This window comes from Schistocerca americana, chromosome 2 (genome assembly GCF_021461395.2).
Source record: "Schistocerca americana isolate TAMUIC-IGC-003095 chromosome 2, iqSchAmer2.1, whole genome shotgun sequence".
Lineage (NCBI taxonomy): Eukaryota > Metazoa > Arthropoda > Insecta > Orthoptera > Acrididae > Schistocerca > Schistocerca americana.
The window spans coordinates 311,849,871-311,868,218 of record NC_060120.1 but is presented as its reverse complement, the minus strand read 5'-3'; the positions used below and the strand labels follow the sequence as shown (position 1 = coordinate 311,868,218).

The 18,348-nt window shown below is 43.8% G+C and overlaps 1 protein-coding gene across 1 annotated transcript in view; it reads right to left on the bottom strand.

Annotated features, from left to right (window-relative positions):
* LOC124595813 overlaps positions 1-18,348 on the bottom strand; it is a 224,719-nt gene that overhangs the window by 102,250 nt on the left and 104,121 nt on the right. The window contains exon 3 of the mRNA XM_047134705.1: positions 13,894-13,980. Within this exon, the coding sequence (XP_046990661.1) occupies positions 13,894-13,980 (87 nt within the window). The remainder of the gene's footprint in view (positions 1-13,893; positions 13,981-18,348) is intronic.

The following is an 18,348-nucleotide window of genomic DNA, read 5'->3' as shown; positions in this document are numbered from 1 at the left end:
AGCAACACGCGGGCATCACACATGGTAGAACTATCTTTCATCAGAAAACACAACAGAACCTCATCCTGCCTCGCAATGAGATCTCGCTTGACACCACAGAAGTCACAAATGGTGCTGGTTTGGGGACAGTGGAATGCACGATACGGGGCGACTGTCTCGGAGTTCCTTGAAGTAACTGTTCATCTACATCTACATCTACATGACTACTCTGCAATTCACATTTAAGTGCTTGGCAGAGGGTTCATCGAAGTAACTGTTCATCTACATCTACATCTACATGACTACTCTGCAATTCACATTTAAGTGCTTGGCAGAGGGTTCATCGAAGTAACTGTTCATCTACATCTACATCTACATGACTACTCTGCAATTCACATTTAAGTGCTTGGCAGAGGGTTCATCCAACCACAATCTCTACCATTCCACTCCCGAACAGCGCGCGGGAAAAACGAACACCTAAACCTTTCTGTTCGAGCTCTGATTTCTCTTATTTTATTTTGATGATCATTCCTACCTATGTAGGTTGGCCTCAATAAAATATTTTCGCATTCGGAAGAGAAAGTTGGTGACTGAAATTTCGTAAATAGATCTCGCCGCAACGAAAAACGTCTTTGCTTTAATGACTTCCATCCCAACTCGCGTATCATATCTACCACACTCTCTTCCCTATTACGTGATAATACAAAACGAGCTGCCCTTTTTTGCAGCCTTTCGATGTCCTCCGTCAATCCCACCTGGTAAGGATCCCACACCGCGCAGCAATATTCTAACAGAGGACGAACGAGTGTAGTGTAAGCTGTCTCTTTAGTGGACTTGTTGCCTCTTCTAAGTGTCCTGCCAATGAAACGCAACCTTTGGCTCGCCTTCCCCACAATATTATCTATGTGGTCTTCCCAACTGAAGTTGTTCGTAATTTTAACACCCAGGTACTTAGTTGAATTGACAGCCTCGAGAATTGTACTATTTATCGAGTAATCGAATTCCAACGGATTTCTTTTGGAACTCATGTGGATCACCTCACACTTTTCGTTATTTAGCATCAACTGCCACCTGCCACACCATACTGCAATCTTTTCTAAATCGCTTTGCAACTGATACTGGTCTTCGGATGACCTTACTAGACGGTAAATTACAGCATCATCTGCGAACAACCTAAGAGAAAAGGCTCAGATTGTCACCTAGGTCATTTATATAGATCAGGAACAGAAGAGGCCCCAGGACGCTTCCCTGGGGAACACCTGATATCACTTCAGTTTTACTCGATGATTTGCCGTCTATTACTACGAACTGCGACCTTCCTGACAGGAAATCACGAATCCAGTCGCACAACTGAGACGATACCCCATAGGCCCGCAGCTTGATTAGAAGTCGCTTGTGAGGAACGGTGTCAAAAACCTTCCGGAAATCCAGAAATACGGTATCAACCTGTTTTGTAACGGTTCGTTGTGTCGTTGTGGTGCGGACTGCTGCTCTAATTTCTGCTGCAGATGCAGTACGATGCGCCAGAGCCATACTCCGACCACGACAGCCTCTCTTCTCAGTAGTGCCACATGGCCGTCAAGAGACCGGTTTTCTTGCGGTCGTACATTCTCGTGACCGCCGCTGCTAGCAATCATGTGCAATATTTACATTTTTCTGCAGTATCGCAGAACAAACATCCCACTACTCGTAGCCCTATTACACGACATGGTTCAGACTCAGTGAGGTGTTGATAATGACGTCTATGTCGTCTTAAACACATTCGTGACTAACATAAACTCACAATTTCCAATCTCAAAGGTAATTAGCGCTCAGGACCGTTACAGCGTGTATTTAAATCAGGCAAGATTTGCATTCCCATTGTCGCGCTACTAGCGCCACCCTAACGCGACTGGCGAGAAATCAGAATAGACATCATCTCTCAGATGGGAAAACACGCTTATCAACTTTCGTTTATGTCGCACAACTCTTTCTTGGGGTTGCGATTTTTTCCGTCTGTATATACAGGGTGAGTCACCAACTATTGCCACCAAGAATAACTCCGAAAGTATGATAGTAGATGAAAAGTTTGTGGGACAAAATTTGCATGGGACAATGGTTTTTTGTTGCTAGGTGGGGTCGCTTCAGAGATATGAAGGTTAACTTTGCTTTTTGTAATGGGATGCTATAGTTTGGTACTTATTTTCTGATAGCGACTATCGAGATGAATCCAATGATGTGTCACAGTAAGGGTACAAAGGTGACATGAACGTCCATTTACGGAAGGTATTCGAAGCAGTGCTGCAATCTTTTTATCATGGATTGAGTGGTATACCTTACCACATCGGCACTTATCGAAGCACATGCTATGATAATTCATTCTCGTATATCTTCAGGTGTAATTGGAACGCCTTTATAAACAATGTCATTTACGAATCCCCACAAGAAAAAATCCAGAGGCGTCAAGTCTGGCGAACGAGCCGGCCACAAGACACCTCCTTTGCGTCCAATCCAACGATTTGGGAATTGTCTCTGCAACTCATTTCTAGCCATCAGCGAAAAATGTACAGGACACCCATCGTGTTGATACCACATTCTGTTCCTTGTTCCTAAATGTATTTCTTCCAATAACAGATCTAATGTTTCTTGCAGGAATGTGGTGTACTTCCTACCATTAAGATTTCATTCGATGAAATAGCGACCTATAATTCTGTCCTCCAAAATCCCACACCATACATTCACCGACCGCGGTTTTTGGTGTTCAACTTGTCGTACCTAACATGGGTTTTCAGTTGCCCAATAATGCATGTTATGCAAATTAACATTTCCATGGCTCATGAATGTAGCCTCGTCAGTACATAAAATCAAATTAATAAATGTGTAATTCCTCTGAATCTGAAATTGAGCCCATCGTCAGAATTTAATGCGACGCATACAATCCGTACCAGCTAATTCTTGGTGGGGACTGATATGGTAAGGATGATATATATGGCGATGTAGAACACGAACAACACTACTCTGGCTCATGCCAAACCCTTAGCGATTTGACGCTAACTAACACAAGGATCTCGAACCACAGTGGTAAGAGTACCAATCTCCGCTGCCTCGTTAGTAACTTTCCTTTTCCGGATGTCTTTCTGGTGCGTTAAAGACTCAGTTGTTCTCAATTTATCATGCACATATTTAAATGTACGACGTGCAGGGTGAGTTCGTTGAGAATATCTTTCAGCGTTTAAGTCTCTAGCTCTCGCTGAATTCCCTTGGCATTCTCCGTAAATGAGAAGCATATAGACTTGTTCTTCGAAGGAATACATCATTCACATTCGCTTGATTCGACGATACTAGTCTTACCTTTCCTATTAGTGTTGTATTGCGAAACCGTCGAATGGCGTTTACATGTCAATGGCACGTTAGATGGATACGCCGTATTCGGCGAATATTTACTATTTGGACGATAAACGAGAGAGAATTGTCAGAATATGTGTTTCGATAAGTACCGAAGTGATAAGGAATACCACTCAATCCATGATAAGAAGATTGCAGCACTGCATTGATACCAGTGATCGTCACTTCGAACACCTTTGTGATCTTCGTTGACCTTCAAAGACCTTACTGTTGCACATCATTGGATTCGTCTCGATAGTCGCTTTCAGAAAATAAGTACCAAACTATAGCATCCCATATAGAAGAAGAAAGTTGAGCGTCATATCTCTGACGCGACCCCACCTAGGAACAAAAAACCAACGTCATATTGTGGCCCCCGATGTCCCATGCAGCATTTGTCCCACAAACGTTTCAGCTACTATCATACTTTCGGAGTTATTCTTGGTGGCAATACTTAGTGACTCACCCTGTATAAATGATCTGGCGGACAGGGCGAGCAGCAGGTTACGGCTTTTTGCTGGTAATGCTGTGGTATACAGGAAAGCGTTGTCGTTGAGTGTCTGTAAGAGGATACATGATGGCTTGGAGAAAATTTCTAGTTGGTGTGACGGATGGCAGCTTGGTCTAAATATACTGTAATTTAATGCAGATTATCAGGAAAAAACAATGCCTCAATGTTAGAATACGGCATTAGTAGTGAGCTGCTTCAATGAGTCACATTGATTAAATATCTAGGTGTACCTATGTAAATCAGCATGAAATGGAACGGGCATGTAAGGATTGTAGAGGGGGAAGGCGAACAGTCGACTTCGTTTTACTGGGAGAATTTTAGAAATGTTCACCCGTAAAGGAGACTGCATACAGGACAATAGTACGAGCCATTGTTAAGTATTAAAAAAGTGCTTGGGATCCGCACCAGGTCGGATGAAAGGAACACATCGAAGCAGTTCAAAGGCGGGTTGCTATATTTGTTACCGGTAAGTTCAAACAATGCGAGTTACGGAGATGCTTCGGGAACTCAAATGTGAATCCCTGGAAGGAAAGCGACGTTCTTTTCGAGGAACGTTACTGAGAAAATTTACGGAACTAGCATATAAAGCTGCCTGGAGAACGATTCTACTGCTGCCAACGTACATTTCGCGGATGGATCACTAAGATAAGAGAAATTGCGGCTCGTACAGAGGCATATAGGCAATCGTTTATCCCACACTCTATTTGCGATTGGAACGGGAAAGGAAATGCCTAGTAGTGTTACAAGGTACCCTCCTCCACATACCATATTGTGGCTTGCGGAATATGTATCTAGATGTAGAATGCAACCTGGCAACCTTGATTCTCCTCCGAGCCATCACACAGGGTTACGCTCATCGTGGTACTGTACAAGAAACTAAGCATTTCAACGAACCCGCACAAATCAGAAATGTGTAACACCATCTACACTAGTGCACATTCCTCATTTGTGCGGATTCGTTGAAATGCTGATAATTTGCATATCCAAGCATACCGTACACTTTACTGCAATTTCCTGTTTATTGGATGCCACCGCCACTATGTTCCAGTTTTAATGACCAGGAGCGTACTTCGGCAGTGCACACACACATTGCCTACGATACGGGTTAAACCGTTGTAGACGTCGGATGTAGGACAAGTCGTGAGAGTGTAACTGTAGTGTGTCATGGGCTCAGGTAAAGGATTTGAAGATCGAAATGAGGATCGCAGTGCCGAACATTGACACTCACGTCGAGCCCTAGCGTAAGCTGTGATGTTTTAAAGAGACACTTTTTTTCACTGCTGCTACTCTTTGTAATAACCGGCCATTTTAATACATAACGCGGGTCCTTTCTAGCCTATGGGCTGGTCTCTTAGCCGCCACACTGAGCGATACGACCATATGCTAGGTGTCGTTGCCCGTGCCCCACCGACGTGGAGGTGGACCACTATGCCCTCTTTCTGAGAATTTATTTGCAGTCATAAAATGAATATACAAAGATTTGACAAAATTATAATTATAGAGTAAAGAGGCAGCAGGATGTGAGTGTGACTGGGCGTTTCGCCCGGCACGCAGTTCCGCGCCTGCCCCGGTCGGCGCGGTGCCCTTGGTGGCGGGTGCCGGTGAATGCGCGGCCTCGTGACGTAGAACCAGCGATCGAGTGTTAGTCGTTAACCTGTTGCGACTCCCAGCGGTCAGTGCACCGCGAACAGGCCGCACATGCAACAACAATTCAGGCTCCGAGAGGGAGGGGAAAGCGACAGGTTGCGTCGGCCTGGCGCCTTGTGAAAATCAGTCCAGCTGCAGCCCACAACGTAGTAAGCATTGCGCTACAGACTGTACCTCTGTAAAGTCAGCAAAGTGTGCATATAGAACTACGCGGAAGACTGTAGAAGCAACTTGATATCAGTTTAAAGTACGTTAGATTCACCGTTAATTCCAGAGACCAATACTGTGCAAACCCTCACGGAAGTGAAACATGTCGGCAGAATACGGCAGATAACACCTGTTCCACAAAGCGTTTTTTTTTTTTTTATTCAGTCTTCTGACTGCTTTGATACGGCATGCCATGAATTCCTTTCCTGTGCAAACTTTTCAGCTCAGAGTAGCAATTATTTGCCGGATGTATTCCAATCTCTGTTTTCCTCTTCAGTTTGTACTCTCTACAGCTCCTTCTAGTATCATGGACTTATTCCCTGATGTCTTAACAGGTGTCCTGTCATCCTGTCCCTTCTTCTTGTCAGTGTTTTCCATACATTCCTTTCCTCACCGATTCTGCAGAGAGCCCGCTCATTCCTTACAGTAAGTTGGTTCAAATGGCTCTAAGCACTATGGGACTTAACATCTGAAGTCATCAGTCCCCTAGACTAGATCTACGTAAACATAACTAACCTAAGGACATCACACACATCCATGCCCGAGGCAGGATTCGAATCTGCGACCGCAGCGGTCGCGCGGTTCCAGACTGAAGCGCCTAGAATCGCTTGGCCACAACGGCAGGCTTACAGTAAAAGTCCACCTAATTTTCAATATTCTTCTGTAGGACCACATCTCAAATATTTCGATTCTCTTCTGTTCCTGTTTGCCCACAGTCCATGTCCATGTTTATAATTAATGTAAATTCCACAATCATCATTTATAGCTTTTTGTCATGGACTTGCTTCGGGGTATCTAGAGTTATTAATATGCAAAATAATGGCCAAATCCTTAATACTCAGCATTTTTCATAATTGCCACACTATTGGCGAACGCATTCGGGAGGACGACGGTTCAATCCCGTCTCCAGCCATTCTGATTTAGGTTTTCCGTGATTTCCCTAAATCGTTTCTGGCAAATGCCGGGATGGTTCCTTTGAAAGGGCACGGCCGATTTCCTTCCCAATCCTTCCCTAACCCGAGCTTGCGCTCCGTCTCTAATGACCTCGTTGTCGACGGGACGTTAAACACTAACCACCACCACCACCACCACCACTATTGGCGAAGAGCAGTAGTTAGTTTATTATTTCCAACAAAAAGTTCTAGGCGCTCAGACCGGAGCCGCGCGACTGCTACGGTCGCAGGTTCGAATCCTGCCTCGGGCATGGATGTGTGTGATGTCCTTAGGTTAGTTAGGTTTAAGTAGTTCTAAGTTCAAGGGGACTGATGACCATAGATGTTAAGTCCCATAGTGCTCAGAGCCATTTGAACCATTTGAACCAACAATAAAGTTTTTTTTCGTGTGAGATGCCCATCTAAATTTTTCAATCACTAAATCGGTGTCGACTAAGTCATTTTTGGCCCATGGCTACTTCTTGGCGTCTACGTCAGAATATGATTTACGCAAGACTCCAACCAGATGACCCAGTGTACCAGTATGGTAGGAGCCTCACGTAAATAGTGACCTGTCGTGTATTCTGAGTCAGCCTTACTCCATGTTTTATATATGGGCTGTTGTAATTGAATTATAAGCAGAAACCGGTTTAGGCACTGAAACAGTTACATGACGATTTGACTGCAATAACTTTTATTGATACTAAGTATTGCAAATATACGTGGCATCCAATAGGCGGTCTAGGTGAAATGGTGAAGATGGGGCAGGTTTACCGTTATCGGCGAATGGCTATCTGTATCTTCTGAGTGAATATAGTGAGTGCATATGCAGTGTCTCATTGGGGATTGTCGTAGAAGTAATAAGACGGAAGAGAGTGAAACTCAGGACACTTCTGTCAAATGTTATTGACGGTGCAATCCAACTTAGTCTCCTTCTACAATCACATAACTACCTACTGCGTCACAAATGCCTACTCGACCAGATCCTATTAAAAATTTCAGATTTAATTCAGGACATTTAGCACACAGCCTGCTAACCAAGAAGTGTATGCTATCATTATTTCTTTCATTATTAACTAGATAGCTGTAACGATCATTTTATACCACTGAACCTTTGTCACGCTCCACCCGTGAAACAGATATCTTTCCTAGGTTCACATTTTTCTTCTGAACGTGTAGTTCAACAACCTGTGCAGGAACAGCAACACGTTGTTGTAACAATGCATCGTAGTGCTACTACCAGCACACTGCGACTTTCTGCACCTATTGGTGTCCCACGAATAGGTGTACGGCGATCATTACGTGCGGGACAGTTGTACCCGTTTAATGTAGAATATGCCCACAATCTTCACACTGGTGGCAATGCCATAGGGCTTGAATTTTATCACTTACTTCCATGAGTATTATTCACTGATGAAGACATGTGTACACGGAATTGAATCAACAACACCGTAATAATCATCGACGATCGCAGGAAAATCCACACGCTACAGTGGAAACCAGTTTCCAAGTTCGTTTCTCGATGCGGCAATATCAGATCCAGTCAGTTTAGAAGAGCAAATGACGAGACATAATTACTTGCATTTTTAGGAAAATAGTTTGTTGAACACCCTAAGGTCGTTCCTTCGGGCCAGGCGGACTGTAGCGAACTTCCGGCGTCACGGATGCAGACTTGTGAGGGGACATCTCACCCGTACTTAACCTAACCGCTGGATTGGTCGTGGTTGTACATTTACCCTGCCACCGAGATTGCTGCACCTTACTCCATTAGATTTTTGATTGTGGGTTGGATGAAATCTGAGATGTACAAACGAGAGATGAATTTGTGAGATGACTGCTTGGTCTCATCATGGAGGCCGCTGCTTTCATTAGGGAACGTGCTGAGGCTCAAAGTCAAACAACATAACATGTTCTTCCATATTCGTGTGATGGCCAGCGCAGGCCATCTACTCTATGATTTTAACACCTTCCTCGACTTTTCCTTTTGGTGTACGTTTTATCCTTGTGGTTCACTTTTTTCATTTTGTCTTTCGATGTGGTTCTCCGTTAGTTTTACGCCCTTTTACTTTCCCCAATTCCTTCTGGGAACTGTTTTACCTTAAGAATTGTTTGTATGAGGAATAAGAGACTGATGAGCCTGTAGTTTGGTTCTTTTATAGCCCAAGCAAACCAGCCAAGCAAGAGTACACAAATGCATTTAAGACGACCGTGGAATATTTGAACATTTATTGTTAACTGTACAACAGGTGCAATGTGACGTGTACGATAATGCTTCGAAATTAATGTGTTAAAAATAGATATTTTTCAGTTGATTGTAAAACGCATATTGTAATCTAGCTTTCCTCTGACACCGTGTCATAGGTAAGCATACAATATCTATCTGTTTATGTTGTATACATTCTTTAACTACAAAACAGTCGCATTATTATTCAAATCCTCCTTTTGTAGTAGAAAAATGAGCTTCAGTGAAAGTCTGCAGTCGGCCGCTGTGGCCGAGCGGTCCTAGGCGCTTCAGTCCGGAACCGCGCGACCGCTACGGTGGCAGGTTCAAATCCTGTCTCGGGCATGGATGTGTGTGATGTCCTTAGGTTAGTTAGGTTTAAGTGGTTCTAAGTCTAGGGGACTGATGACCTCAGATGTTAAGTCCCATAGTGCTCAGAGCCATTTGAACCATTTTGAAAATCTGCAAAATGGTCACTCTACTGGTTAGGAAGGGAAAAGTGGCCACAGACATAGAAAAGGGAAACTAAGACTCAGATGAAGTGGTTCAAAAATGGCTCTGAGCACTATGGGACTCAACTGCTGAGGTCATTAGTCCCCTAGAACTTAGAACTAGTTAAACCTAACTAACCTAAGGACATCACAAACATCCATGCCCGAGGCAGGATTCGAACCTGCGACCGTAGCGGTCCTGCGGTTCCAGACTGCAGCGCCTTTAACCGCACGGCCACTTCGGCCGGCAGATGAAGTGGAATCTGGTTTTCTAAGCCTTATGTTTGGATGTCTTTTCCTAAAATGTGTCGCCCAATCCTTTTTTTCTTTTTTGAGTATGTAGATCATTCCGCTCAGCAAGCTGAAATGCCAAGTGGCACAAATTAATTACTGATCAGCAATAATATCTTACTTCAATGTAAAAAGCATGGTTAAGGGTTCTTCCTCTTACTCATTGTTGAATACACATCTCAGTTCCCAAGAATCTACTCGTCTGCAACAGCGTCACAATTTTCTTACAAGGACTCTCCTTTTAAGTGTTTTACTTGAGACACTGAATAGTTTGGCTGCTGTAGCAAACGGTATCTTTTCTTTTTTTACAGCATCCAAAGCCTATTGCATAACATCAGAATCCCAAGATTTTCATAGTGTTCTGAAATAAATTGATGGCCTCTTAGCATACACCGGTTATAAGAGAACGTAGCTTTTAGCCAAGTTGTTAGGACACTACCACCATTGTATACCTATTTTATGAAATACTCTTGTCTTATAATGAGTTCCCTCGTCTTGAAACAAGGTAAATACATTAAAAAATATGCGGCATGTGACCACATTGCCCCGTCAGGCGGCTGTCCACTATGCCCGACTGGGCGCCGTTACGCTAAATGTTGCTTGAATATGAAATTGCATAACCTAGGTAATTCATAAGCAGGTGGTTCGAAGGCCAAAATACAACGTTTTACCAGCGTTGAAGCAATTAACCGACTTGCCTCACATCAGACGTAGAGAAAAAATAACATATTCCACTGCAGATGAGCGCGTGCTACTATCCCCACTAAACTCGCTGAAAACACCAAAGAAGTCTCTTTCAATACTTTCAAATGTTCGCCACTAGGCTACAGAAAACTGCAAAATAATATAACGAAGAGGCCGCTTTACCCGCCCTGGCCACTACAGCCGCCCTAACAGTCTGCAAAATCCACGGTCTTCCTGCCGTTCATTAAAAACGGTAATTACACTTAGGAAAGATCTTGTGGAAATTAAATATCGTTGTGATTTACAAACCCGAAAGATATGGGCCACCTAAAGTCGACCAAGGATGCTTGCAGACCACAGCAAAAACCAGGAACTCCAAGATTCTGTGTAGTTATACAGACATGCAAGTGGGTACTAAAAGAACAGTCGAAGAACGATTATAACACAAAGGCAACTGTAGAATTGGAGAAACAATCATTTGTCTTGCATACTGGAGACCTCCGGATTCGATCTGATAAGACATACGTATTGGCAGCCACAGTTGGATACTGCGAAAAACTATGTGAAGAGACAGGAGAGATTATTAAACTCCCCAATGATTTTAATCTGAAGGAGGTGGTTGTAAAACTGAATGGCACCTGGGTTACAGCGTAGCAGAAGATGTGTACACGTCCTCCACCACTGGATGACAGCAATTGCGGACGACAGCAGTCGACAACAGCCAACTGCGTTCGAGTTTTCAAAACATGTGACATCACACCTCTGCCCGGTAGCACTCGAAAAAGGTAATTTTTGTTCAGCCAGTAGCAAACCAGGGTGTGCATCGGGCCTTCGAAAAAGATACAATATGTCTTGATGTTCTTCAGAGATGGGAACAAAACGAGAAATTCATTGGACCACAGCATAATATCCTGGAACCCACTTCTTCATCCATACTTATTATGAAAACTAGATGAGTACCCGGCATTGCCCGGTATGTATTTGTTTCAGTCTTTGATTAGCCCATGTCCTCCTTTTTCCTCTCTCTGTTCATCTCCTCCTTCACCTCTTCTCTGTCCATCTTCTCAAAACCCTTCCTGTCCACCTCACCCACTTCCTGCTCTCTGATCTTCTTCTGCCACTGTCTCTGTCCACCTCCTCCTACCTCCTTTCTCTGTGTCGAAGTGCTCTACTCCCCTCTATCTATTTGATCCTCCCCACTCTGTCCATTTGATCCTTCTTCCTCCGTCCATTTCCTCTTCTCCCTCTCCATCTCCCTCCTCCTACCCTCTCTTTGTCAATATCTTCCTTCCCCTCTTTCTCTGTCCATCTCCTCCTCCCCTCTCCCAGTTCATCTTCTTTTCTTTCTGTGTCCATCTCCTTCTCTCTCTCTGTCCTTCTCCTGCCCTTTCTATGTCCATTTCCTTCTTCTCCCCTGTCTGCCTATCTCTTCCTCCACCTGTCTCCGTCCATCTCACCCTCTCCCCTCTCTCTGTCCATATCCCTCTCACCTATATTTGCCCATCTCTTCCTATCTGTGCCTATCTCCTCGCTCCCCCTCGCCATCTGTCCATTTCTTACTCCGCCTTCTCTCTCCACATTATCACACACACCCCAATAGGAGGCTGGTGGCTCTTATCCCTACAGTATTTCTTTCCAGGTTGTAAATAATATTTGTACCAAATATGATTTAAATAGTTCCAGGGGTTTACGATGAGCTTTTCCTCCATGACTTTGCAGCCATATTAACAAGTGAAATATATTTCATATATTTTTTAACATATTTCTTCCGTTTTGTACACATATTTCACCTGCATGTCTAGCGAATTTCATCCTGCAATTTGATTTTCACGTAAACTTTCCGTCCGAACAGGCCCTGGGAGGTCCAACAGAACCGACCGACCGCCGTGTCATCCTCACCGATAGCCGTCACTGGATGTGGATATGGAGGAGCACGTGGTCAGCACACAGCTCTCCCGGCCGTTGTCAGTTTTCGCAAACCTTATTTTTACGCAGCCCATTTCTCATTACGTATCTCCTGAACTATGTGCTGCACAATGATATAATTTTGCAGGTACGTCCGGTGTTATAAATGGCAACTGTCTGCGAAATGTGTTGTGAATAGAGTTAGTAGTAAAGAAGTAATAAATTAAAGCGTCATGCCTGATGCGGCGGTCTTACTGCATGTACAGCGAAGATGTAGTAAGCGATAAACTTTTTTCCTTTCATCATATTGTAGGCGTCGTCAGCGACATAAAGTTTCGTAAGGAAACTATCAAAGTGTGGGGGTGAAAAAGGAGTGTGCCCACAACACGCGAGTACCCAGACTTTACTCATCCAGTATTTGAGAATGAGAGCAGTTAATGGCTTGCAACAGACTTTACACATAATTTCAAACCCTTACAAAACAATTCCTTGTCGACAATCCACACAATACGATGAAAGGAAAAACATTTGGCGCTTACTACACTTTCGCTGTTCATGCAGTAAAACTGGCGCACCGGGCATGACGCTTTAATTCATTACTTCTTTACTGCTAACTGTATTCGCAACACATTCGGTACATAGTCACTATTCACATATACCACTGGAAGTACCTACAGAATTATATCATTGTACGACACATTGTTCAGGCGATATGACGTCATAAACACTGATCTGGTTGAAAACGAAACTGCAGGGCGAAATTCGATATGTATAAAATGGTGAACTATGCACACAAATATGTGGGAAATTAGTTAAATATTTGTGATATGTGTGCAAGCGGGCAAAGTGATAGGTAAAAAGCTCATCCTAAATCGCTGGATCGATTTCAGCCAAACATGATACACATACGAGTATTACTTACTATCTGGAAAGAGATACCGTGAGGGAAAGAACCAAAAACTGCATATTTGAGTAGGGGTGGCTGATAACGTAGAGAGAGAAAGGGGTAGGAGAAGGTGGGTAGATACAAAGGGGAGAGAAGGGGATGGACACAGATAAGGTGAAGAAGGAGATGGACAGAGATGAGGGATAGCGGAAATGAACAGAAAGGGGAGGAGATGGACAGAGAGAGGAAATAGTTGGAGATGCACAGAGAAAGGAAACAAGAGCAGATGGACAGAGAGAGGAAAGAGGAGGCGCTGGACAAAGAGAGAGGCAGGAAGAGATGAGTGCAGTATATGAGAAATAGGCGTATGTGGGCGAAGCCGCGAGTAAAAAGATAGTATTTTAATAAATGTGGACACTCAGCTACCCTATTGCTCTTTGACTGGCCCACTAAATCCTACTGAAAATCTCTTGTGCTGTATGGAACAGAGGTTGAAACGGAGCCATCAACATTACCGTAATTTCCGGGATATAATCACCAATGAGTGGCCCCTGCTGGATATGGTAAACCTGTAGAAACTCGTGGTCTCTCTTCCTCAACCAGTTTAGGCAATTTTTAAGGCAAGAGCCAGTGTTACCCGATATTAGCGCGAAATTTCTCTGTGCTGACAATTTTTTTTCCAGTGCAGTGATGTCAAAGGAGTAGCCTTAAACAATCGTAAGCATCGGCTGTATTGCACTGTGTGCCTGGTACTTACAGTGTGCTTCGATACTTACAGACACAGCAGACGCCAAAGCCGAGAGCACATGGGCCGTGGGAGGCGCCGCCCTGGATGCGGCATTCGTACGTGTTGAGGCACACCCCTGCAAAACAGCACGCCTGAGCCACTCGTACCCGCCTCTAGCAAATCGTCTGTCGTAAATCATACACTCAACACAGCACTTCAGCAGAACTCAAAAAGAGCACAAATACTCTACGTACAAAGTAAATACCATACACTAGTAGAAAATGAAAAATGAACTTCTCTTATGATGTGACATGACGATAATGGTGATGATGGTGACGGTGACGCTCTTCAAAGTATCCGTTGACGGTAACTTTATAGCTCGTCATCTGGAAAGCGCAGGAAAAAATATTTCTTGTACGCTTGCATGTTAGACGAAAAACTGGTTGCTTTCGTTAACAGTGGCAACACATGCCCAACTGTCGTCTTCCAGTCAGAAATGATTTTTGACTAATTCGGTTCTTCGTGTTTCGAGGTTTAAATTCTCATCCTCAGGAAGCTCTGGTCTTGAATGTGGTATACAGCATCCGATTGACATTCTTATCAAATTATGTGCTTGGACGTATCTAATAATGTAAAATAGAGCGTGGAGCATATGCAGTAAATATGAAGTTGAACAAAAACAACTTGAAAACGATTGTTTAAATCTCGAAACGCGGAGTCCAGAATTGATTAAAAAATATTTGTTACTGTCAATTATTTTTTGTATTGTGGCTCCATACTATAGGCCGAACTAAAATTGTAAAATTGTCATGAATTCGAATTCTGTCTTGAACACCACAGCGCTGTGCTAGGCATGGTCCTTCCTCGACCTTTGATTGAATTATCCAGCAAGTTATACGGGAGCTACTGTTTAACGGCGAGTACGAACCACAGTACAGCTCGGCATTTTTCATATTAATAAATATTGCTAGAAGTGAGAGAAGTGATAAGTGCAAGATAAGACCTAGCGGGAATGTATGCTTCTTGAAGTTCCTCTAGAGTGATTTAGAAAAAAAACATATGGAACCGTAATTATGATGGTCAGATGGGGATTTGAATACTGCTCCTTCCGAATGCGAAATATGAGGAACTGGAAGGATGAAGTGTAGTTGAAGACATGTGAAAATTTGGGCCTGTGAAAAAGGGATTATTTCCTCTGCGATGGGCGTTCCAGGAGCCAATTATATTCACCCTTGGTTTCAAACATGAAAACATTATTTAAAGAAGCTTATGTTTGGAAGCAGCAGAGTCTTCTATGGAATGCTGAAGCATATTCAAAACCTTTTACTACCGTCTCGCGTACGCCGCAGCCATTGCGGACACCGTCAACACAATAACTTCGTTGCCACTCTGTAGTTTACCGTCGTAATTCCCCCCATTCTGCTGCTTATGATACATCTCACTCTTTTCAGTTAATCTGCAAAGCACACTAGCTTTTAAACAGCACTAACCGTTGTTCATGACACCGTTACACCAAACTGTTCCTACTAACATTGTTTTAACAACAGGTATGACCACCGGTTGACGGCCAGGAAGATGAACTATTTATTTCCTTTCTGAGTGCAAGCTCAATTCTTTTCAGATAAATCCCGAAGAGTTGAGAGTGAATCAGTGAATTTACATCTGGGACTACTTGGGAGAGGAGTTCGATAAGCTATAGAGAAAGTGCGTGTAGCGCAAACACGATTCGGAAAACAGCCTGTGACCACTGAAAGAAAGGTCGTACGTACAGGTATCTGTTGATCTGGAATCAGGAAGGCACAGTACACTGTTCTATACATTATGCGGCATTGCTAAATCACTAATTTTGTAATTTATAATTTTGGACTACACTATTACAACACTGTAGTACACAGCACTACACTACACAAAACTATTGCACTTGGTATTAGAACCAAGCTGGATCTCTCGCTGGTTTGGATGGTTAGTCCCCTGTGCACTGAGGTGCAACTCAGGATTCACAGAACTATGCTGCTGTGCCAGCCAAGTTGTAGAGACTGGGAGATGGCTGTCAGGGTCTCGGGAAGTCCTCTTTGGTCCTCCCCGAGGCTCGTCTCATCACTGCTTCCAGACGGTTCTTGTAGGTGGGTGATCTGCCGTGGCATGTCTTGTTATCATGATGTAAGGCCTCATCTTGGCTGTCTCTCAGCCTTGTAGGCTTGCAATTCATAAGCTGATATCTTAGCCAAATGCGAGCTCAAGCCGGCCGGAGTGGCCGTGCGGTTCTAGGCGCTACAGTCTGGAGCCGAGCGACCGCTACGGTCGCGGGTTCGAATCCTGCCTCGGGCATGGATGTGTGTGATGTCCTTGGGTTAGTTAGGTTTAATTAGTTCTAAGTTCTAGGCGACTGATGACCTCAGAAGTTAAGTCGCATAGTGCTCAGAGCCATTTGAACCATTTTGCGAGCTCAGTTTATGTCAAAGTTCCTCATTCCTTATTATAGTATAGACTGTTGCATTTCCAAATGCGTTTCTGTTGTGGTCCGTAACATCTTGTCCAACAGGACACTCCCAGACGATGTGATTCGGGGTACATATTGCTCCACGTTCACAAGTGTCTGTAGTGCGGTGTCGTATTTTTAGTAATTAGCTGGGATACGGACCATGTCCCGACAGGTAGTGTATAGCTCCCTTGGTTGAAAGGAAGTATGTCATTCTTGTTCTTTCTCTTATGTTTGGAAGGAAGAGGTAGGTCCTTCTCCGTGTCTCTACCCTATCCCAGATTTCTTGCCATTCTCTATCAATGCATGCTTTTATTTCCTTATTCGACACGGCTCTCATGTCCAGTATCTCCTTTACCTTATCATATTTGCACTTTTTGAGCCAATACTGTGCACCTCTCTTTCTTACAGCTAGATATAGAGGTAGCAAGTCTAATAGCACCAGCAGCGCCTCAGTCGGTGTAGTTCTGTACGCGCCGTCCGCATCTAGTGGTCTAGTGGCTAGCACTGCTGCCCCTTGATCACTAGGTCCCGGGTTCGATTCCCGATCGGGTTGGGGATTTTTCTCTGCGCGAGGACTGGGTATTTGTGTTGTCCTCATCATTTTATCATAATTAGTGAAATTGGCGAGATTGGACTGTGTAAAGATTGGGATAACCGCGCAATTTAGCGATCCACAAACCAAACAATATCTATACACGCTTGCCAGGCGCAGGAGTACACATCTGTGCGCTCGCTGTGGAGCCTGTGCTATCCTCACCTTTCTGGTTGTATGAGTCCAAACACTCAACCCATAGCCCACAACAGCGAGTAAGATTGCGTTGTGGTACGTTCTTATTGCACTTAGTGGCAGCAGAAAACTTCTCTGGCCAATTGTAGCTATTTTATTTAGGATTTTAATATCTCTCTGGCAGGCGATTTCTACATGTGCATGACAGCTTTGCTTTTCGTCGATATTAATTCCAAGCTAACTATATATTTATTTTCACAGTTTCGCCATTTATTCTGGCTGTGGGGTTTCTCGTTCTTGATAGTGTTCCTTTTAGTAACATATAGACCGTTTGTATTGTTAATTAGTTTTCTACGCACGAGATGCTTAGTCTTTCAAGAACTACCTTACTGTTTAATTTAGCGCCACGCGGGATTAGCCGAGCGGTCTGAGGCGCTGCAGTCATGGACTGTGCGGCTGGTCCCGGCGGAGGTTCGAGTCCTCCCTCGGGCATGGGTGTGTGTGTTTGTCCTTAGGGTAATTTAGGTTAAGTTGTGTGTAAGCTTAGGGACTGATAATCTTCGCAGTTAAGTCCCATGAGATTTCACACACACTTGGACACTTTAATTTAGCCCTTGTGTTAGCAGATACTGTAATTAGCAGACCGTGTGAATAGGCGATCCAGCCTCTAGTGTTTGTGACACTCTGAAGCTGGTTCAGTCATAGCTCTTTGCCAACACCCCAGAAGCCAGGACCACAAACAGCCTTCGATTATGTCTTTCACAATTTTTTCCCCGGTACATTCTAATTGCACCTGCTTGTCTGTGCAGTAATCTCGTGGACTTTTATAGAGACACCTTGGACAGTCTGTCTGTTTCAGTATTTTTAACAGGGCAGGCTACCACAAATTATCAAACGCCCCAGAAATATCGGTCTTTATGTCTATAACATACTCGTTGTCTGAGATATTCACTGCATGATTTATCGCATCCTGGTGGATTTCCCTTTCCTGAAACAGTGCTGCAGGGGGCTCGTGCCTACTAACTGTCTGTGGTCCCTCAGACGGTGACACAGAAGCTTTTCCTGTATTGGGGCTAGAACATTACCAAACAAATCGACCTGCAAGATTTCGGTTCTCTTGGGTCTTTGTCTTCCCCTTCTTCAGTATAATGATATCCGAGATTTTCGAAATTCTGAGAACCAGACCCTGCAAAAGACATTCGTTTAATAACACTGTTATATATGGCACAATTTGGCCCACCAGCTGGTGCAACAGTTCTGCCAGTATTCTGTCAGGACCTGGTGCTTTCTTCTTC